We start from the raw sequence: 22742 nt of genomic DNA, 5'->3' as shown, positions 1-22742 counted from the left end.
GCTGGGATCCAGGCCTGATCAACAAACAGCTGGTCACTGAACATCTGCCCCAGTGAAAAATGAGCAAGTTTATCCAGAGAGCTCAGATGCTCCAACAAGTCAGCCTCACTTTCCTGACCTGCAGAGCCTTCCAGTGCTCTGGAGCACTGGAGCATGGTTGGAATTGTGCTCTAGGAAAATGTTACCCCTGCAGCAGCTCTGTTAACCTCTAGCAATCTCTTGAAACCTGCAGTGCTGGCCCAGGCAAACAAAGCACAAGCTGCTGTAGCACATTTGTGCCAGGGTTTCCTGATTCCAAGAGCAGTCAGATATGGCCTAAAATGAACCATTGTTGTAACAATGACAAGAGAGGCTGGGGTGAAAATCATGTTATTTCCTTTGGAAAGAAAAGAGTTCTATTTTTAACTATTTCTCCCTTAATCTTACTATTTTGTTCTACCAGTGTTTATAGTAGAGAGTACAATACCTCTTGTTGTGATTGTTCTTTGTGTGACTGGGATATAAGTAGATATTCTGCAGCAAATTGTCTGGGATACAGAGTCCAAAGAGATTATGCTGCAGGAAGTTCTAAAAAAAACCCCAAACCCTTACACAATCCCCCACTCACTCCCTCCCTCCAAAAAGCCATAACCCAAACAAATAAAAACCCTAAAAGACTGTCATAGTTCCAAAATAACTATAAAAAATGTGTGCTAGGCTTAAAACAGAAGTCTGGGGGAAATGATTGTCAGATCCCTCGGTGTATTTGAGAACTGATTTATGTACATTAAACAGAAAATAAGAAACACACACTTGGGCTGTGCTTGTGTGTTCTCACTGAGATAAATGAACAGCTCCTCTCCTTCTTTGCTTCCCCATCTTTATTAGCAGTCATCTGATCTTCCCTCCCCTTCTGCATCCACCAATCCTCACCAAAATGAGGAAAGAAGAAAGAAAGAAACAGAAAGAACTTCTGTTGTGGTCTGGAGTGTTTTCCTGAGATTATTTCTACTATTTCAGCAAGCTCAGTAGAGTTACTGAATGCTCAGAAAGACTTTTTGATCTGGACTGGACCAGCCTTGGATTCTTTTCAACAGTAAGTAGCCAGGAGAGAGGAGAGGGACTGCTCCCTGTCACCTGAAACAAACTTTCAATTCATTTCAAACAGTTCTTTGAAACCACAGATTGGTAAGGGATAAAAAAATTCACAGGTACTTTATCAAGTACGTCCTTCTGCCTCAGCTCTTTGTTCTCATTGATGTATCCACAGCCATCTATGCACAAATTACAAATAATTTATCAGGTTATAATCTTTTCCATATTTTGCAGAATGCTGCTTGAAGGAAACAGCAGAGCTGGAGGCTTGTGTTGAGTGGGTGATGTATGAAAGGGGCTTTTGGCAGTGAGTTAGGATGGAGCACAACTCACAAATAAAAGGGAAGCAGATTTTCAGCGTTTCTCTGCCATTGTTTAGATAATGTGTTTTACTGAGGTTTTGACAAAACTGGGATTTAAAGAAAAATCCCCAAATCTAACCCCATCATGGAAACTACCTGCTTCTTGCAAGATGATTTGCCTAAGCAGACAAATTCCAATGTGCAGCTTCTTTGGGTAATTTTGTGCTCTGATCTGAGAAACCTTCAGGCATCTCATCTACAGACTTGACTCTTTTATCCTAATATTTGGCCCTTCCAGAATTTCTTTTGCTTGAGGAATTCAAAGCTTTTTACAGACTTTGTAGAGTTTTCTTTGTGAAGACACAAGACTTGTGAGAACAGGGTGGAAAGTAGGGAGAGTGCTGGAAGGTCCTTAGGTACCTGGATGTTCCCCTCGTGGTTTCCCTGCCCCTTTGGCTGCCAGCAGTAGCAGGGAATGGAAATTCTTTTGGGATGTGGCAACTCTGACTCAAAAAGAAGAGTTCTATTCCACAGAACCATCTTCCAGGGTGAATTTTATTTTCATTTAGTGTTAAATAGAGTGCAGTCACAGGTAACCAGTGCAGAGTTCAGCTGTGTGCCCTCGAATGGATTTTGGAATTTTCCACATTTTGGAAGTGTTGGCTCTGCCTTAGGGTGGGAGTGCAGAGAGCTGAGTTGGGTGTGGTGCTGCCAGCGAGGTGTCTGAGAGAGAACTGACTGTTGCATAAAAATGAACAGCTTTTTCCTAGTTACCCTTTCCACAAAGTTGAATATTACCCTGTTGTGTGGCTGGTTGGAAACTGAGGGCTTTTTCTGGGCAGCACTGAGCTGCCTTTCAGTGGGAAAGGGAGGAGAGGGAGCTGTGGGAACAGGAGGGGCTGTGTGCCAGCTCTCAGGGTCAGGAACAAGCTGGAGCAGGCAAACAGGTACCCAGCCAGCTCCACGAGCAGAGTTAAACTCAGCCTCAGCTTGTTAGGCCTGAATTAAATCAGCATTAGCAGAGCACCAGGAGAAGGAAGGTTTCACCAGGAATAAGCTGTGGGTCTGGTTAACAAGCAAGGGATATAGGGAACTCTCACTGCCCTGGGGAGTCTCATAGGTTTCAGTATCACAAACTTTATGAACCCATTGATAGGTTAGGGTTATCCCATGTGTTAGGAGTGGATGTTTTGCAGTGGCACCACGAACAGCCTGTGTGTGTCAGACAGGTGAGCTGCAGCACTTTGGGCCAGAATTCTGCTGTGCAATGTTTTTGGTTAGAAAACTCCGAGTTCAAAACCCCAAAGTGGTCCCTTTCAAGTGCTGTTGCCTCACACTCAGCTGTTTGTGTGGCCCCTAGTGTCGGATGTGAGTAGCTGGGATGGTGCCCTTGGCAGTTCCAGTGCCTTGGGGATAAAGGTGTTACAGGATGGAGATCCCCAGAGCAGAGCTTAATCACAATGACACACACTAAAAACTGATTTTTGTTTGCTTTTACTACTTATTACAAGCATAATTTGTGTGTCTTTTACCCATCTTAGAAAATGTGGGATGGCACGGAACACACATTAAAAAGTGTGCAGCAAGTTAACCTGACAACCAGGTACACCTACAAGCGTGGAAAGCTGTGCCTGAAATCATCTGAATAATTTGGTTTGTAACAATTCATTATCCTGGCAACCAGAATTTGCTGGCTGTGTTGGTAGTGTGGTTGTTAGAGCTAATCAGCAACCTGCCTAATCTTACTAACCTTCTTATTGTAACCTGCCTAACTATTGTGTAATCTGCTTATGGCACTAAGCCCTGACTATTAGTAGCAAGTTTAGAGCTGTGCAGGTGCAAATATTCTTGTTTTCAGTCCTGTTGACAACTGACTTCCAGTGTTTGTGCTGGTGAAATTAAACATGATCTCACGGTGTTTATTATCAGAAAATAAGATTATTTCTTGCTTGTTCACATCTGCCTCTGTGCTAAAGCCACAGAAGCATGTGAGGGATTGTTCCACTGGCTAATCCTGGGATGCAGTTCTGTGGGACACGGATCATAACTGGCCAGAAGTGATGGGGGATGTCCTGCTGTCCCTGTCACCTCCTGACCTTCAGCCCCTACGAGTCTCTTCATGTCTGGGTGCTTTGCCTTGTCCCTGGCACCCCTGATTTCTCTGCTCCATCAGATTGCTGTGATTTCAGTAGTCAGGAGAGACAGGAATTTTTCTGGTATTTTTAAGTCTCGGTTCATTCCTCAAATACCTGGAATTCCTATTGAAGAAAGAAGCAATTTTGAGTTTTGCTGGAGTATGAAGGGTTTTTGTTTGGTTTTTTTTTCCTAGAGTCAGGTAATTACCAAAAGAGATGTAAAACTATAATTCGACTGAAGGGTGAGGAGGACAGACACCAAACTATTTTTAATTTTATCTCATTATATCTAATTTACCTGATTTCATTATTTTATTGTTTGTAAGCCAGCAGCTGCCATATCTTATAATAATGGACCAGACAGTATTCCTGGAGAAATGTATTCTGTATACAAAACTCATGTTTGACTTCAAGCTGTGAGCAATGGGACAGACACACTGTTAGAAATAATTTTTAATAATATATCTTGATCTTTAGAGTGCCTATTATCTGCCAAACTCAGGCAAATGTTTTGCTTGCTGCCATTGGAGAAGCCTTGAGGATTCTACATGAGACCATAATTCATTCCAAAACAGGGATGGCTTTAAACATTTTCTTCAAGAATTTGAATTCTTTTGTTACTCTCCTTATCTGGAACAGCTGTAAAAGGTAATGATGTAATAATTTTTTCCTCAAAGGAAAAGAGAATGCAACCTCCTTGGTGTTGTGATAACTACGTACAGGAGGGGATGGTTTCTAGAGGAAACAATATTGTAAACACAAAAAAATGCTTCAAAAAGCCCAATATCCAAACTTCTGGCTTCTTATTTCAGAATATAAATATAATTCTTATATAGAAACACTATTCTTGCACTTCAGAATTATTTCATACTACAGTTCACATGCAAAGTTACCCCCTTCTTCCCATGTGGTATTTTTAATCCTTTTTTCAGATACACCTTTCTCATTTTCTTTGCAAATTTTTGAGCTTGTTCCTACTTTTGTGCTGTGGCCATTAATTAAAATATTAAAGACAGAATATTCAATAATCTGTGAGAAACTTTCCTATTCCTCTCCCTCCTGCTAGGTGGCTTCCCTGAAAGCATAACTCATCAGCATTTCTCCTCTAATCGGCTTTGTGCCTTAAAATGCTTTATTACACCTTTGGATTTTGATTTTCATGTTGAATTTAGTGGGATTTTTTTTCTTTAAATGTAATTTTGGGGATTTTTCCAGTGCTCTCATCCTGTTAGTTATTCTGGTTAAATCTAGTTAAATCTTCCTCCTTGCAAAAGAAAAAAAAAAAAAGGAAAAAAAGAGGTCAAATCATGACTTGGTTTTTAGGCCAGAATATTTTTCATCTCCTAACAGGTGTACATGGCTGTCCTTTGTTTGAAATACTTTTTACTGCTGTACTTTTATTCACAAAGTTTAATTCACCCTGACCCGTCTGTCTCCATTTCTGTCCTGTCATCTCTGATTTTTCTTTGCTTTTTAATTCCTTATTGGAATGTTTATCCCTTTATGTTTGTAATGCAATTTCTGAACAGCTTTTTTTGACTTTAAATCTCATTATCCTCCTCTTCTGAAAACCTTTGCTGCTCCAAGTGATTTCCGTAAGTGGTTCTTTTAGTACCTCAAGGTTTGATCTCCCATTCAGGAGGATCTTTCTTTTCCTACAAAAAGGTTGGTTTCTTTAAGATCTTTTCCTAGTGATTTATGTCCTAGAAATGCTTCCTGGAAATCTTGGGAAACCACAATCAATTGGATCTCCTTAGTTCACACAATTCTGGTTTTCTTTTGCAGAAATGCTAAAAAAGCTGAGGCATAACCTCCAAAAGCTGTCCTAACTCTTCCTGTTTATATAATATTTATCATGTTCATTAATTCTGTTGTTATTATTTAGGTTTATATTTAAAATATTTAAAAATTTGGTGACAATCTAAATTATACACAGGTCCCCAACTGTGCTGGTTTTGCTAAACCCACTACACCAACTCCTTCTAAAACCTTAAAAAAGCATCGATTTCTCTACTTTTTTTAAGTTCAGAGGAATTTTAGTGATATTTTTAATCCCTATCTTAGTAGTTCAACAATTACATATTTGTTCTGTGAGAACACTTAGACTGCTATCAAATCTTAGAAACAGGTTTGACTTTTTTTCCCCTTTGAAATCACTTCAAACTATCAGGGAAAAAAACCCCATAACTTAAGAGCTCCTCTGCCTTCTTTCAGAAAAGGATTTGATTTCCTAAAGAGACACCAGTCATATGTGATTAGTAATTTTACAGCTCTTCAGAATTACAGAATACTGACAACCACAAGCAAACTTCCTTGTGGAATGAGAATTAATATTTTCACAGACATTTTATTCAAGTTTAAAAAAAAAAGTTTAAAATTCACATTTAGTTATGTTCATAAATAAATAAAAGTAAAAATGCTTTAAAAACTTCCAAACACGGAGAAATTGTGTGATAAAATAAGGAAGAAAAAATAATAACAGATTTTTTAGCAAGAAAGTCAGTAATAGTAGGAGAAGTACTACTGATATAAGAAAAAAACCAAATCCCCAACATTTTTTGTGAGTTTTTTTGTGGAGTAGCTGAAGTCCTGAGTAGCCAGTGAGTAAGAAGAGGTATTAAAGCACTTCCTTGCATAGTTTCATACAACTAGAGTTACCTGAGGTAAAAAGATTCCCCTTTTCCAGGGATAAAATGGCAATTCCTGCTCCAAAACCTCCCCTGGCTTTGCCTCACTAGTGGCCAGTCCCTGAAAGAAGCAGGCACTCACATTCAGGCAGAGACAGCAAATGCAACTTTGCGCCAAAGTGGACACAGAGGTATTTAATTAGGGCAAGACTACTGGGTCTTGGTTTTTAATTTATTTTTTTTATTATTTTATTAACCTCTTTGCAGGTGTTTCATGAGGTTTTTGCTCTGGTTTGTGGGTGGAGGCTTTTTTCTCTCAGTTTCTCTCAGTTTCCATGAAAATTTTGTCTGTAAGTTAGTTTTTTTGATGACATGTTAAGAATTAAGCACCTGATTGCCATTAATTTTCTCTGGAAATTGAAACCATACTCTGAATTTATTCCTTTCTTTCTTTAAATCCCACTCAGTAATTCATATTACTTTGAGAAGCTGCTTTGGGTTTTAAAAGGTTTTTCTGTCCCAAGAACAGAAAATTCACTTATCTCAAAAATATATTATCTATGAGCAATAATGTTAACCTTTTACTATAAATCAAATTTATTTTAAAATCTGAGCCCTAAGTAGTTACACAGCACACTGTGTAATTTATTATTAAACAATGAGGTTGCAGCTCATTTTAAGAACAGAGATGCACTGATGTCTCAGAAGAGTGTAACAAAGAAGGTTAATACAAAACTAAATTATTTTCTTGGTGAAAACTACTAACCTGAGCTTTCTTACTGGAAAACAAATGGAATTCCTGCACTGGCAGGGTTTTTTAAGCTAAGAGGTAAAAATTCACAGAATTTTGGATGTGTAGCAAAGCACCAAGTTGTTCTCCCAGGCAGCAGGGAGAGGTTCCTGAGTTCCAGCCTCTCCTGTCACTCCCCTTCCTCATCGCTGGGCTTCCCCTCGAAATCATCGCTCTCATACTCCTCATCCTCATACTGGAAGGCACCCTCAGCTTCAGGGTCTGACTGAGCTGCTTCATCGTGCTCATGGGACCTGTCAGACCCAGAGCTGGCTCTGGACTCATCCTCCTCCTCCTCCTCCTCCTCCTCTTCCTCTTCCTCTTCCTCCTGGGACTGGCCCCGGGATGGGCCCGCCTTTGCTTCCTCTTCTTCCTCCTCCTGGGAATGGTCAAGAGACAGGCCTGCTTTAGCTTCCTCCTCCTCCTCCTCCTCTTCCTCCTGGGAGTAGCCAAGTGACAGGTCTGCCTTGTCTTCTTCCTCCTCCTCCTCCTCTTCCTGCTGGGAATGACCAAGTGATGGGCCTGACTTTGCTTCCTCCTCCTCCTCCTCCTCCCTGTGCCAGCTGGATTCAGGCTCCAGGACATCAGGGCTGGCTCTGGCCTCGTCCCCATCCTCCAGGTCACTGCCCTGCTCATCTGGGGTGGAGGTTTTGACACCTCTTCCCTTCTCTTCCTCCTCCTCCTCCCAGGACTGCTCAGACTGGGGGTTGTCACCAGCTGCTTCCTCAAAGGATTTCCTTTTTTTCTTTTTAACCTTGATGATGCTGAAAAGACAAATTGCATGTGGGGTTTTATTTTGTGGGAAGATGCTTTCCAGGAGGTGTTAAACCACCTTTGTGTAATCCAGGATAAAGCCTGGTAGTCTTGGCTGGGGTGGAACTGGGAAAAGGGAAGGGGGGACACAAGAGTCTCTTTTTATGCTAGAAAGTAACTCAACAATATTGTTCATATATTCCTTTTTTAAAATTAATTTCTTTAATTAATTAAATTTAATTTCTGCTTCCTTTTAAATCATAACATCCAATAGATATTAAAAACTATTTTTAATAAGGTTCATTTAAAAAATTTAAAATTTAAAGGTGGTGACTTACAGCAACCTGCCAGAATTTTTGATGAAAGGAACAAACAAGAAATGTTTCTCTTCATTTTTCTTTGAAGTGCATTACATAACACAACCAGTTTGGTTAAGTAGCTCTCCTCTGTTTTACAAAATAATATTTAATTCAGGAAAAACAGTCAAAAATACATACTAATGCTAACATACCACATAGTCAAATAATTCCACGGGAAATACTGAAAATCATTAAAAAACCCTTAAATCTACACATGAAAAAAATTCCAGTTATTAGATATATAGTGGGTAAAAAGAGAAAAGCCTTCACTCATCTGTACCTTTGTCTGAGAGCCACAGAGGTAAAATCTCTAGGAGTGGAGAATTGCAGTGATTTGGCTGCTCCTCCTTTCTTTGAAACAAACTCTGGGCAGATCCCCAGTGCTTTCAGTCTGTTTGAATAATACTTTTCTGCAGCTATTCTGGCATTTTTCTGTAAAAAAAACCCACAACGGTTAACTGTTATCTTTTGCATTAAATGCCTGGCTTTTGGTACTTTTATTTATATGAATCCTCTGATTCAATTGCAGCTCACAAGTGGAAATGATTATTCACTGCAGGTAAGAATGGAAAACAATACTTGAAAATTTTACACCAGATTTTACTTTTCTGTACCATCAGTGTTTGGTTGTGGTCAGAGTTCCTCATGTTGTAAGTGAACCTGACACATTTACAACAATTCTCTGTTCCCTGTGCAAGCATATCTCAAAATTACTGATATTTATATGGAGATGGGGCAACAGAGATTGAAAGGGAGAAATACTGCCCTGAAAAGTGTTTTTGAAGTATCCTCTAAAAATGTCAGACTACAAATCTCTTTTTCAGTATCACTCCAGATTAATTAGTAGTTCAGAAACAAGGCAACCTGAGTGACTCTTTCAAAAAGCAGCGGCATTTGTTTCACTCTTTCTTCCATTTCTCGCAATTCTTTCAAATATTCCCGCCTTCTCTGCTTCTCGTTGTTCCTAAAGGGAGCAGAGAAATCATTATTAATTTATAGTACAAGGAATAATTTTGTACAGCAGTTAAATTGCTCGTAACAAATTGAATCTTGTCATACTTCAAGATACATAAAAGGTCCTGAACAATTCATCTCTGAAGGAGTCACTTTGGCTAAGCAGAGGCAGGCCCTGGCTACTGGAGTTAAATAGAGGCTGAGTTTGGATTCTGGGGGATTTTTGGTAAAAAAATTTGGATACTTAGGGTTTTTTACATGCTGATTTCATATAGATCTTCCAGCTGTTCTATGCAAAATTAAATAGAATACACCATAGGAGAATAAGAGCATTAAATGAAAATCAGTATTTTTAAAGTCTGATGCTGAGAATTTTGCTGCTTTAGCAGTTGATCCATCAGAGAGAGGTGGCCACGTTCTGGATCATGGAACACTTTTTCCTGGGTCGGTTTGTCAAGGACCCAGTCAATAGAGCAGGACAATGAACCTGTTGATTCTTAATTGAAATGATCTCTGGGATCACAGGGAGCACTGGGTGATCCAGGTGGAACGGGCTGTAACCCCTCCTCAGCGGGGGACAGGCAGCCCTGTGATGTGCCTCTGAACTGGGCACATCTGGCATTGCAGGTCAGGCACTTCAGGGTGAGGATGAGATCAAGGGGTGGCATTTTACACTTCTGCTTCCTCCAGCCTCTCTCTCTGACCATCTCTGAACTCCTCACCACGCTGGGAAGTGAACTTCCATGTTGCTCCTTGCTTTGAAAGAGCACTGACAATGACAGAGCTCATTGCCCAGCTGTGCTGAAATGAGCATTATCAGGTTAAACACTTGCACCAGGGGAGTCACCTGGCTTTTTACACCCAAACAAGAGCTCCTGAAATCTGATTCAACTGAGCACTGCAATGTGAAATTTGCTGTTGAACACACTCAAATCACATCTACAGTCACCTACTGTCTCTTTAAATTCTCCACCTGCTCTGACTCCTGTTGTTTTCTGCTTCAATCCCAGAGTCAGCAGATCACGTGCTCGAGGGCACACAGATTATAAAGCTCCTGTTATTAACAGTATGCCAGGCTACTGGAAATTAGGATTTGTGCTTGCTGCCCAGGCATGAAGCAACAGGGGCAGAGCAGTCAGTGCCTCTCACCATCCCCACATAACAGCACCTTAAATTGACAATACTGCAGCAGCACCGCCGTGCCAAGCCAGATCACAAACCTCACAAAAGGCTTCTTCAAACAGGATTAATTTTTCTTAGGATTAGAAAAGCAGATAGGGTTAAATTAGCCCCAAACATGAGGCAAAGCAGCAGTCATGGGGTTAGAGCTGTGTCAGAGCTGGAGCCATCTGGAGTGGCAGCTTACAGCACTCTGAGAACGCCCTGGTGTTCCTCCCTGTGGGCTCAGTCACACACAAACAGCTTTTGCACTGCATCTCTACTCCAGGGAACCTTGGATCCCATTCCTCCTGAACACCAGCAGCTCCCTCAGTCCCTGCTGTTACACTGTAAAGTTAAAATATTCCTGCTTTAATTTCCCTCTTCAGTGGGGACCTGCTGGGGACAAAGAAGTGAATTGTTAAATGTTCACTGCAGCACCAAATCTGTGCAGTATCCAGCTCTGCAAGGATATTCTGTATCCACACTGTTCCCTTTCCTCTCCATTTTTATAACCTTTTCCTCTTTAGCTGATACATCAATGGAGAAAACACTGTTACTGATCTAAAATAATCTAATATGGAATATATATATATATATATATTTCTACCTGCTATATATTTCTATACTCCGAGTTCAATATAGGCTGGCAACAATTTCCCAGCTGAAATGCTAAATTTGGCCACTTTTTAACCAGCTGTTTGCACTGTGTTTAATTTATCATGTGTAAGTATCTAAACTGAGACTATGCTATTTTTTTACACATTGTATGTTTAACATACAGTGCAATCCCAAACCTCTCCTTCTCACTGCTGAATGAGGTGTTCAGGATTCAGGGGAATGCAACAAAATACCTGAGTGTTTTTAAGCTGGTTTTAGACATCTGAGCTAGGCTCTGATGTGGGTCATTGGCCTCAGCCCGAGCCATCACAATTTTCTGGAATTTTTTCGTTCTTTGTTTCTGCTTGGTTCTGTTCCTTTTTTGTTGTTCTTCCAGCTTTCTCTTTTCCTCAAGGGAATTCCTAGTGGGGAAAATAAACTAAGGCTGAATTAATTTTCAATCTAGAGCAAGACTTCAAAGGAAGCTTTGGCAAAGATGATTCCAAAGAGAAAAACAGGGTGAAAACAGGGTTGCTATGAGAGGACAGAAGGTATGTGCCATTTTAAGGGATTCAGGATATCCTGGGAAACAGCAGTCATTTGTCTTCTTCTTAGGGACATGCTGACAAAAATGCACTAATGTTCCTTTAACAATAATAAATACTAATTAAGCCCTGTATTTAAATATTTTAAGATTTCTTTTATAAGCTTTTATATTAGCAAATTAAATCCTATATTCACCGCATGGAAGAATTAACTACATATGTAGAAGTATCAAAAATAACACCAAATAAAATACCAAATATACACTAATACCATAAAACCCCCCTACTTTTCATGTACATAGAAAGCAGAGCATCTCTAAGCAGTCACCTTATGGCTTGTAGCCGTTGTCTCGTGGATTCAGTGTTTTTGGGAGATTTGGATTTTCCTCCCAAGAGAAATGGGTTTGCCCCTGACTGCCCCATCTGAGGTTTCCGTCTTGGAGAGGCAAACGGCCATCGTGTCTCCTTCAATTTTTCTTCATCCTCTTGAATGTCCTTTAAGATCTTGTCCTTTTTTGAGGGAATGTATGAAGTACAAAGGTCGAAAGGCTCACAGACCGTGAGGGGTTTCACTTTCTTTTTTTTCAGGAGGCGTTTCTGGAATTTCTCATGTAGGAGTTCAAAATCGGGAACGCTTGGTTTGACCTTGGGTTTGTGTTCCGGTCGCTTTGGTTCAGTGCTCTTGTGTTTCTTCTTTTTGTTGGTCTCTTTTAAGGCCAGTCTGCTGTTGGGTACAGATGAATTCTGTAGCAGTTCCTCAGCTCTCATCCTGATCCTGATTTCCCTGCAGAGCTCCTCCTCCTTTAGCCTGTCATTGAAATCCGGACTATAAACACATTTTGGGACTGGCTTCGCTCTGAACACTTTGGTTTTATTTTCAGGTAGGGAAATGTCTTTTAACTGCATTTTCCTCATTTCACTCCTTTGCCTCTCTCGCTCAATGAATTTGAACGGCTTTTGGGAAGCCAGGAGCTTGAGTTTGCACCTCTCCTTCACAGACCTCCTGCGCTCCTCGTTCCGCTGCACGATGTCGTGGTAGAGCGGCAGGAAAACGGCGGCAGGCACGGGATTGGCTCGGAATTTTTTCTGACACTCTGCTTCCTCCTCCAGCTGCTTCTTCAGTAAGTGATTTTCCAGCTCGATCTGTGACTTGGATTTGATGTTCTGCTCTTTCTTCTGAGCTTCTCTGATGGTCATCTGGAAAGGCTTGGGCACGGTGACTCTAGGGGACCACACTTTGTGTTTCTTGCGCACCTTCCTGCCTGTTGGTGAGCTGGGCAAGCTGTGCTTGGCACGGGAGATGTAGTCTTCCAGACAGAACCCATCCCACATTTTTTCAATCTGCTGCTTAGCAAATGAGGATGATCCAGTTTCACTGCCGTTTCCTTCAAAGGCTAATTCTTTATCAGACTCGTCGGATACGCTTGAGCCCAAGGGATCACTCAAGTCTGAGTCTGAAAAGGATTTGTGTAGGTTAAGAGGCTGATATGAACTCTTGTCCCAAGTTGGCCTTGAAAATAAAGGGGAAAAAAACAAACTTGGTTTGAGCTAGTCCAACATCGATGCAAAGCCGGTGACTTCCACCTAAGGAATCATCACTAGAAACAAGAATGAGTGGCTGAGAGGGGAGAGAAAAGAGCAGCTCACAGGGCACTCAGAGCAGATCCTGATCACCAAGTCAGCACCTCCTGACTGGGAAAGGCCCTGTGCTTTCCTGGATGTGCTGCCCAATCCCTGCTGCACACCCACCTCTAAACCTCACAGACCATTAGCAAGGTAATCAGCATTTCTATCATCAAAACTGACTTTTCTCTGATTATGAGAGATGGGGAGTGTAACACTTTCCAGCCCAGAAACACACCCTGCTGTTTTACAGCTGCCTGCAAAGCATTTGGGAATCTTCAGCTAAAAAGTGCTCCCAAACTCACCTACAGCACTTTGGAGAGGCGTCATTGCTCTTATCCAATGTTTGTACTCCTTTTAAATACAGTTTGTTCTGATACATACTTTCCAGTTTTGCCATGGTCTCCATGTGGGCATTCTTCAACTCTTCCAGCTTCAAGTAGTACTCTTGATTTGAATTGTACACTTTGGAAAAGTCTATCCACTCGTCACAGTCTCTCTTTGGAGGGCTGGTCTGCTCTCTGCTGGTATTTGAATCCAAGTCAAAGCCATCCTAGAACAGATGTTTGTAAATTTTTTTTCTGCTAGAAGGAAGTAGAACAAGGTTCTTAATATTGCTTTATCCTAATTAAGTCTAATGAATGGTAAAGTAACACAAATAGAGATACCTGTAAACAAATGTTAATGTAGAAGTACATGGAATAATCATATTGCATGTTAATTTATATCCTAAGGGTCCTATTTAAAGCCTGTAAAATTTCCCTAGTCTGCCCTGTAATCAATATGTTTATAACAGGAAATATGATCAAAAGGACTTACCAAAAGAAAAAAAATTAAGTGTTTTGTAAAGCATAATTTTTCCTTGATTACTATGCAGCTTTAAAAATGCCTTTATTTACAGGCAAACAGAACCTTCTCTGCCTCCTACTTCCACAACCACTCTAAAAATAAGTCCTCAGAGATATGGTGCATAAATGTTTATTCCATTTCCATAACTTACTGTGAAATGAGAGGGATTCTGCACAGCTTATATTTCCAATATTGTTTGGCAGTTGGCAGCTGTGTGCAGTTAATATTCTTTAAGTATTTTTAAAGCTTACACAAGGCAGAGAAGTTACTAAAGCCAGGTTAGTCAAGCATCACAAAAGCTTCAATTTGTTCTAAGCAGCATGTTTTAAAAAGTAATTTTTAAAAATGTTTCTTTATAAAAAATTAGAGTACTACTTTTCCACACAGGGGTATTTTAGTAAGCTTTGACTTACTAAAACAAAATAAAAGCATCTCATTTATGTTTTGTCAGGCTTTTACTGCAAAAATATCTTTAAATATTTTTTCCCCAGCAGTGACCGAACGCAGTAGGAATTACGGGATCGAAGCAGCGAATTTAAAGAACCTCCAGCGCCAGCACCTCCCTGAATCTGCCGCTGCCACCAGCGTGTATAAACCCAGTTTCTTTTCTGGATCGCTGGAAGGACCCCGGTCCCTTTCCCGGGCCATTCCTCCATCTGCCGCGGTGCCACAAGCTCATTAGAGGATCTGCAGCAGGGCCATCTGCCAGGTGTCCCCGGTGTGTGTGCGTGTCCCCGGTGCCGCAGGGAGGCCGGGGGAGCGCGGAGACCCCTCTGCGGATCAGCTCCGGCTGCAGCCGCCGGCCCCGCGTTCCCCCCAGCCCCTCCCGGCCGTGCCCGCGGTACCTGCGCGGCTGCGGGCGGCGCTCCCCGCTCGTAGAGCGCGGCGGGGGCCCGTGTGCGGGGGTCGAGCGGCGTGCGGAGGCAGGAGGCGGCCAGGAGGGCGGCCCGGTGCGCCTCCTCCATGCCGGGCATGCCGGGCATCCCTCCCAGGCGGGGCCGGGAGCGCAGGCAGGGCCGGGAGGCGGCTCCCGCTCCGCCCCCGCGGAGGCGGCCCCGGGGCGCGTTAACCGCCCGGCCCGAGCCGCCCCAGCCGGGCAGGGCTGAGCCCAGCACCTCCCCTCCCGCAGCCCCTGCGGGCTTCTGGACACCTTTTTGCAGCATTTTAGTCGGAACCGCCAAGGCTCGCTGGCGAGACCACGTTTTTCCCAACCTCAAGTTATCAAAAGTTTCTGCCATCCTGAAGCTTGTACTTCAGGTAAGCAGTTGCAGGGCAAGGCTAAACCGGGATAAGCAGGAACATTCTGTCCGAGGAATATTCTCTCCCAAACCAGGTTAAACAGCGGTATTCTGTCCTAGGAATATTCTATCCTAAACCAGGATAAACAGCGATATTCTGTCCTAGGAATATTCTATCCTAAACCAGGATAGACAGCAATATTCTGCCCTAGGAATATTCTATCCTAAACCAGGATAAGCAGGAATATTCTGTCCTAGGAATATTCTATCCCAAATCAGGATAAGCAGGAACGTTCTGCTTCTACAAGGAGGCATTAATGCTGGATGAACCTATTTACTGTAGTGAAATTACAAATTCTTTTTGTGATGAAATCACACAGGATAGTTGTTGTTTTTGTCAAGAATTGTAGCTCTGTGATAATGGGGGATGAAAGATTTAATCAAAGTACCTAAACTAAGAGATCATTGTTGGATGTGACCCTGTGGGGTAAGGCACCATTTGCAATTTTAAACAATCAACGAATAATTGATGCAGAGCATTAGTGCCTTAAATCAATTGTCTAATGTATTAATTAGTACTTGAGTTATTCTGTTTGTTCTGCTTAGCAAGTTACAACAACAGCAACATGGTGGAAATTTACTCAAAAGCTCCAGCTCCAACCAATCATGAATGGAAATGTGAGAAGAAATGGAAGAAACACTCTCCTTTAAACATTAAGAGGAATGAGGTTGTTTCAGTATAGCAAGAAGAGAGATGAAAGGGTTAATTCAAAATGTCAGGCTAAGAATTAGAAGTTGGGAAGCTAATTTGCATTATTATAGAACAGTGTACTTTTGACTTCTCAGCCAGCTTTGGGAAAACCCATTTATTCTGGGATCAGGGGGAAGAAACTGTGAACACCCTTTGTAGGGCTCTGGATCATGTGATGGCATCAGGAATCCCTGCAGACATCAGGAGAGCAAGGAATGGGATGTGCTCCCACTGCAAAGATCCTCCTCACCTCTAGCCTGGCAGCACTGAGGACAGCAACACCACTCCTTCAGGGAAAGCTTTGGGAGAAGCAGCTCCAAGGGTGTTTTTGGAATGTATCACAGATGATTGTTTGCCTTAAACTTTTTAGCCACGAAGAGGAGTAGAGAAAAGCCAATGTCCCAAAATGTAACAAATTCAAACAAAATTATACAGCAAAGAGTCAGGTAGACTACTGCATGTTTATTGATAAAACAGCATTTTCTTTTTGAAAACAAACTGTTTTTAAAGTTAAACCTGATCAAAGTACATCAGTCTTGGTGGAGCTTAAGACAATTCACACAGGCGCTTTTGGCGAGGAATCCATATTCCAGCTACAGGGCAGGAGCTCGAGGCCATGGTCCCCACCTCTCTGCTCAGCTTATCCTCGAGTGTTCACCTGCAGGGAGGACACACAGTCAGGCACAAGAAATCACAGGATACATCACAATTCCTTCTTTGTTTAAGGCTTTTAGTGACACTGATTCCTTGCTTTATGGTGCTGTATTTGTCATGGTTTAGGGACAAGTATTTATACTGCGTTTAATTTCAGCTGCAGTTATTAAAAGGCTGAATGGTCTCAAGTAGCACACAAACTGAGAACACACAGTAACTGCATTTTGAAGCACAGCAAATGAATGACAATATCCTGGTGCTTGTGAAGGAAGGATAACCCAAAGCACGATGCCAGCCCCACTCACCACATCATCAATCTTGAGAATGCTGCGCACGGTTTCTGTCGCCAGGGTCAGTGCACTCAGAGACACCAGCAGAGGCTGCACCACCAGCTCCTCCAGGATGTTGGAAATGCCACCCTAGGGGAACAAGGAGCCTTCACTTTGTGCAAGACAGACTACAGTCACCTTTAGCATGTTTTCTTTTAGCAGAATCCTGAGGAAAGTCAACTCCTAGACTATCACAGGGCTTACACCTGTAAGAGGGGGGCATTACAACACTCATCTTTTCTCCCCAAGCATTTGACATATCCAGTCAAAATGAGCCAACAGGAAAGGTCAACAGTGCCAACTGAGAAAAAGCTGTGGTGCTACTTCTGACTTATGACCACATTCCACTGCAGATCCTACTGATGGATCTATTGTTGTAGCTGAAACACTTCTGTAAAGACATGAGATGTTTCTTGTCCTGTGGATACAGCATTTAGTATCTGGTACTATCAATGCTCAGGGTGAGCTCTTGTGAGAACAAGCTGTAATTTCCCTCTTTTAAGGAGGGGATTTCCCTAAATTTTCCCTAATTTTAGGGAGGCTACCACTGTGAGACACCACCTTGCTCTCCCCTAGTCCTAGGTTAAGCATTTCCCAGGTACTCTAACCCCTCCTTACCTTTCTGACGTTAATGCCAGCTGTTTTCTCTCCTTGGGCATGTCTGTTTCTGAGCTCTGTAACTGTGGAGATGGGATTGAGCCCTGCATTCTCAGCCAGGGTGGAGGGAATGACCTCAAGTGCATCCCCGTAGGCACGGACACAGTAGGACTCCATCCCCTTCAGCGTCCGGGCGTACTCGGTCAGCCGCAGCGCCAGCTCAATCTCCGGGGCTCCACCGCCAGCAATCAAAGCCCTGAGAGCACAGAAACGAACATCAAACCTCACTCAGAAGTGCACACACAGTCAGGCTTTGTGTGGTGCTAATTAACCCAACTGAGACATTACCTTTTCTTCACTAAGCACCTTATGACACACAGGGCATCGTGAATGGAGCGCTCGGCTTCTTCCAGGACGAGTTTGTTGGATCCACGGACCACGATGCTCACAGTTTTCCCAGGGTTTGTGCAGCCTGTAATCTAAAACATAAAACCAAATACTGACACTGGGGAACAAATGAAAGTTTGGGACAAAAAGACACTGCCACTGGCACTTTGGAATTCTGTAACAGCCCTGATGCCTGGCCAAGCAAAACCACTGCACTGCCAGAGTCAGTGGCTACTCAGAGCTTAGAAATAGGTACTTAAATATAGTAAATTCCATAGTAAAAAACATCAAAGGTACCAGTTATTAAAATAAGAGACAGATATTGAGTAGGTATTAACATTGTTTCCCTCACCCACCTTTATTAGTTTCCCAGAACCGTTCAAGTTGACCTCCTCTGCCAGCTCAGCAGAGCCCAGCATGTCAGGGGTGAACTGGTCAATGTGAGCCACAGGCTTAGTTCCAATTGTCTGAAAAAATAATGGGAAAAGAAATTAATCCAGAGGCTGACTGCAGAGTCAGCAAGTACACTGCATGTTGCTCTTTTGCAAGGGACAGTAAAATGCACAAGGGACTGTAGATTTTACATTTGTTCTGAATCTTTCTATAGAAGTGTGACTGCTCAGCAGAGCAGGAATATTTTTTACGGAAATGTCTGCTCTTGCATTATAGTCAAAACATGAAACCTGTGAAAATGTCACAATAAACTGGCCCTGGCTGGACAGATAGTTTTGGGGTAGATTTTAAGCACTGCTGCTCATTTATATGACCCACCTTACCTTACCTTACATATAAACTCAATGTCCTCTCTTTCAATGTCTTTAACCACCATGATCTTAACTTTGTTCAGAAAATGGAGGGCCAGGTCACTGAGAGCATCCCTGAAAATGAAAGGGAAGGAGTCAGGTCCCAGTGCTCACATTCTTCAGAGTACAAAGTAAGGATGTCATCAAACTCAAAATACAGCCAGTGCTGGTGCTTTCCAAAGCTACTGTTACTCTGCCAAGCGTGACTGTGTTTGGCTGCAGTTTTCCAAACAATTCCAACTGTGTCCCCAAGCACCCGCAGAGAGCCGGTGCCTGGGTATCAACGTACCGCAGGATGGACTTCTGAATGAGCAGCACATTGCACCCAGCCTTCTTGATCTGCTTCACCAGGTTCAGGATGTAGGCTCTCTCCTCACGCAGCACTCTGTCCATTTGAGCATAATCAGAAACAACGATCTGGTTGTCCATCTATTTCAAATAAAAAAGAGAAAAGCAAGTGTCAAAATGTGCCATGTTCTTCAATGTACGATGCTGTCATTCTAAACAAAGAAGCTTCACAGCAAAATGCTGTTAGAAACACTTCAGCTAACACTGAATTAAACATAAACATTTTTAAACATAATTTAAACAATTCTTTTTAAACAAACTAATTTTTTTTAGGACCCAGTAGCCCTTTGCTCTAGCTGTGGCACAGAGTTGACCCCACAGTATCTTACAAAAAACACCTTTTATTCCATTTGCTTGTCCCATGTCCTAGAGCATGAGGCTTTGCTCTAGCCACAGTCTGACTTACATCTGTCTTTGGAGCAGACAAGCAGAACTGAATGAGGCCAATTTTGGCTTTTTCCACTCTGGTTACGCCGGTATTTGCCACTTTCTGAGTCAGGACGAGTCCCTCAACCAGTTCACAATCATCAATTGTGCCTCTGGAAACAAACACAACCCATTACTGGAGCACTCTGGGAAACTGAGTTCACACAGACAAAATCTTTCTAATTACAAATTGTTCCTTACCCCAACTTCTTAACAATTTTAATATCTCTGAGGTCCACACTATTGGCTGTGGTTGGGTCAATCACCTTCATCACTGCATCCACGCTCATTGGAGAAAGTAAACTGGAATACTGACACACAACCTAAGGGATTGAACAGTAAAGAAAACATGGTGAGAGACCTCACACTGATGAACAGCAGTTTCACAACAATCTTGTCATTGTGTTTCAGTGTTTGACATCAGAACTTTGAAGCAAAGATGTCTTAACAAGGCATCTTCTTAATGGCTGCTCCAGGGCAAGGACAGAGCAGTGATGCTGGGGGGAAAACCCACACTCAGAGATGTAAAGGAAATGGAACTGCTCCTTCTTACACTTGACAAACTGAAAGGCCTGGCTGGGCTGGAGCTGCCAGTGCAAGTGCAGCTGTACCTTGGAGTTAAGGGAAGTTGTTGCACTGTTCAGCAGAGTCTCCCTGTCACTGAGCTCCACAGGCTGGGCCATGTTGGTCAGCACCTCGATACCTTTATCCAGAGCCTTCTGGAATGACTCTGAAATGATGGTGGGGTGAATTCCTGTGCAAAGCATAAAAAAATGCCTGTTAGACAAGCCATGCTTGCAAACATACTTATTTTGTTTTTTCTTCACCAGCTCTTTCCATTTTAAAACTCCAGGTACTCAGGTCAGAGTAAATTTAAGGCATTTCAGCAGAATGTTCTTCACTGATGTATGACCTCCCTTCTTATTTTCTGCTATTAAAACCGAGGGAAAAAGCTGTAACATTCCAAGGGATTTGTCCTCACAGACAAGACCTGCACATCTCCCTACGATCCCTGAAACTCTTTCTCCAAGTTCTCTTGGCATTCCTAAAGCTGCTGATGCCCAGGAGGAGGCTGACCCTAATTCAATTTCAGATTTCCAAAAACTGTTTTCTCACAGTCCTGTATGAAACTCCCCAATTTCCCTGGAGTGTGGGATACACCCTTTATCCTTCCAAATGATTACAGCTACTTTAAGCTTCATCCCACACATGGCAAGAGGACAAAAAGCCTTCAGTACCTACAGTGTTAAATGAATGTTAAATGAATAGATTTACCTTTCTGAAGGAGTCTGGAACAGGCATCCAAAAGAGCTCCAGCGATGACAACGACAGAGGTTGTGCCATCACCAGCTTCAATATCTTGTGCTTTTGACAGCTCTACTAACTAAAGCAGAAATTATTACAGAAAATAAATACATAGAGTGCTGTTAACCCACACCCAGACACTTCTTTGGCCAGAGCACAGCTATGGTACAACAAGTCACTTCCAGAAGCAAAGCTTTCTTTCCTGTATTTAAAACTGAACACGCCTATCTAACAGGTTTACCTCTTCCTTCCCTGGAGGAGGGTCACAGGAAGCTCATTTCCATCTCTGATCACAACCAAAACCAAGAATATTGAACATCTCAAAGGACCAGCTATCCTCAGACCACCTGGCCATATCTTCACTCACTCCCTTCTCTCCTAATGGTTTGGGGCATGAGTTTTTCCTGCTTAAATGACAGAATGGAGGTTTGCCCTACATTTTTTTATGCCTTAAAACATGTCCAGAGAGATCGTGCATAAGGAACACTGGGCAACAAATAAAGGTTTGTAACTTTTAAGCACGTGCCACAATAAAAATAAATGTTTCTGGAGCACAATGAACAAAATTTCCTGCTCTGCCACTATGCTGGGTAATGCTCCTCAAATCCAGACAAAAATGGAAAAGAAACCACTCACCATTTTGGCTGCAGGGTGCAGAACCTGCATTTGTTTCAGGATAGTGGCACCATCGTTAGTGATTGTCACATCTCCCTTAGCATCCTGAATCTGGGAATAAAGGGCAGGAAAACAGTTCCAATCAGCAGCTGCAAATCATTCATTTGTGCCTCAAAATATTTTTAAACATAATTTTCAAAACCAAGATGTCCATTTAGTTCCCACTTTCCCTTAAATGCATGAAGCATGGGAAAGAATTAAGGCAAAAAGTGGCATCCTCTATGAGACACATTGAACGTACAGCATTTCCAGTAAGCTTAATACTTTGAGAATTTAAACCACAAAGTTTACCATTTTATCCATTCCCTTTGGTCCAAGGCTGGTTCTAATGGCATCAGCAACAGCTGGGAAGAGAAGAAAACATTTGCAAGCTGATCTAAAGAACTACAAACACTCCAGCATTTAAACGTGTTTTCTAAAAAGAAAATTCCTCCCACTTTTCAGCAAATCTCAGACAGATTAAAGGATCCCAAATAGTGGAATGATGTAAAATCAGGCCTGATTTCCACAGTTCTTTATTTTTTTAAGCAATCAGCCTCTGAGCACTTGATTGCAGCCATTTTAAATCTGGGGAATCACAAAGGAACAGAACACAGCTCGCAGTGCGGCCGGGGCTCCTGTCAGTGACAGCATCGCATTCCCTACAGGCGCCGGCCCATCCCGGGCAGCTCCCAGCCACCAAACCCCCGGAATTCCTGCTCGTATCCCTGAGGCACGGCCCGCCCGGGGCCCAGCACCGGGGCATCCATCGCCCCCCGCCCCAACCGCGGCCCACGCGGGGCCCGGCCCGGCTCCCCCCGCGGTCGCCGCACCTTTGCCGGCGGCGATGTTGCTGAAGCGGATCTGGGAGGGTTTGTCGCGGTCCTGGTAGGCGCCCTTGGCCCTGCCGCCGGCCCCGCCGGGGGCTCTGCCGGGCGCGCTCTCGGGCATGGCCGGGATAGACCGGGATGGGCCCGGGATGCTTCCAGAACGGGGCCTTCCGGCCTCGCGTCACGCCGGGCTGCCCGTCCCGCGCCTGCGCGCTGCTCAACCGACCAGCGGAACGCCCCCTTCCAGCTGCCTGCCGGCGAATGGCGAGGACGCCTATAAAAGAGCCGCGCGCTCGCTTGGGGGCTTCGGGGAGGTTTTCCCGCCTGGCGGGGCCGGGCTTGTCTCGCGCTGCGCTCGTGGCCGCTGGGGGGCGCCAGGGCGCGGCCGCGGGTTCGCGCCCTGAGGGAGGGATGGTGCGGGATGGGGCTCACAGACCCCGGGATTCCACCCTCAGCCCTGAGGGAGAGATGGTGCGGGATGGGGGTCACAGACCCCGGGATTCCACCCTCAGCTCCCGGGATTCCGCCCTGAGGGAGAGATGGTGCGGGATGGGGCTCACAGACCCCGGGATTCCACCCTCAGCTCCCGGGATTCCGCCCTCAGCCCTGAGGGAGCCGGGAAGTGAGGGAGAGATGGTGCGGGATGGGGGT

The 22742-nt window shown here is 43.4% G+C and overlaps 2 protein-coding genes and 1 long non-coding RNA gene across 3 annotated transcripts in view; 1 reads left to right on the top strand and 2 right to left on the bottom strand.

The window, feature by feature from the left end:
* LOC131577594 (uncharacterized) overlaps window positions 1–1052 on the top strand; it is a 35923-nt gene extending 34871 nt beyond the window's left edge. Inside the window, exon 8 of the long non-coding RNA XR_009277249.1 lies at window positions 868–1052. This is a non-coding gene — a long non-coding RNA (uncharacterized LOC131577594). The remainder of the gene's footprint in view (window positions 1–867) is intronic.
* Window positions 1053–5847: 4795 nt separating this feature from the next.
* On the bottom strand, window positions 5848–16057 carry FAM161A (FAM161 centrosomal protein A). Its single transcript, XM_058835761.1, has 7 exons — window positions 14273–16057; window positions 13226–13473; window positions 11626–12807; window positions 11007–11174; window positions 8905–9004; window positions 8321–8472; window positions 5848–7692 (listed from the first exon to the last, which is right to left on the bottom strand). Exons 1-7 carry the CDS (start codon window positions 15005–15007, stop codon window positions 7059–7061), a joined length of 3219 nt encoding a protein of 1072 aa, XP_058691744.1. The 5' UTR covers window positions 15008–16057; the 3' UTR covers window positions 5848–7058.
* Window positions 16058–16200: 143 nt separating this feature from the next.
* CCT4 (chaperonin containing TCP1 subunit 4) lies at window positions 16201–22248 on the bottom strand. Its single transcript, XM_058835593.1, has 14 exons — window positions 22095–22248; window positions 21574–21626; window positions 21244–21333; window positions 20578–20686; window positions 19914–20056; window positions 19504–19625; window positions 19283–19415; window positions 18818–18957; window positions 18507–18603; window positions 18082–18192; window positions 17687–17817; window positions 17360–17594; window positions 16718–16831; window positions 16201–16416 (listed from the first exon to the last, which is right to left on the bottom strand). Exons 1-14 carry the CDS (start codon window positions 22210–22212, stop codon window positions 16399–16401), a joined length of 1614 nt encoding a protein of 537 aa, XP_058691576.1. The 5' UTR covers window positions 22213–22248; the 3' UTR covers window positions 16201–16398.
* Window positions 22249–22742: the final 494 nt, after the last annotated feature.

This window comes from Poecile atricapillus, chromosome 3 (assembly GCF_030490865.1).
Source record: "Poecile atricapillus isolate bPoeAtr1 chromosome 3, bPoeAtr1.hap1, whole genome shotgun sequence".
Lineage (NCBI taxonomy): Eukaryota > Metazoa > Chordata > Aves > Passeriformes > Paridae > Poecile > Poecile atricapillus.
Note: the sequence above shows the minus strand (reverse complement) of the source record. Positions and strands in the feature narration are given on the sequence as shown.

What these genes read in the sequence shown, in the direction of transcription:
- FAM161A (XM_058835761.1), bottom strand. Translation starts at nt 15,007, where the DNA reads ATGGCAGAAACTTTTGATAACTTGAGGTTGGGAAAAACGTGGTCTCGC. An exon ending in GCCTCTCCAAAGTGCTGTAG is followed by an intron (nt 12,808 to 13,225) that starts GTGAGTTTGGGA and finishes TTTATTTTCAAG; the next exon opens with GCCAACTTGGGACAAGAGTT. An exon ending in ACCAGCTTAAAAACACTCAG is followed by an intron (nt 9,005 to 11,006) that starts GTATTTTGTTGC and finishes TGCTCCCTTTAG; the next exon opens with GAACAACGAGAAGCAGAGAA.
- CCT4 (XM_058835593.1), bottom strand. Translation starts at nt 22,212, where the DNA reads ATGCCCGAGAGCGCGCCCGGCAGAGCCCCCGGCGGGGCCGGCGGCAGG. An exon ending in GTTCTGGGAAACTAATAAAG is followed by an intron (nt 17,818 to 18,081) that starts GTGGGTGAGGGA and finishes TTTATGTTTTAG; the next exon opens with ATTACAGGCTGCACAAACCC. An exon ending in AGGTGCTTAGTGAAGAAAAG is followed by an intron (nt 17,595 to 17,686) that starts GTAATGTCTCAG and finishes CTGTGCTCTCAG; the next exon opens with GGCTTTGATTGCTGGCGGTG.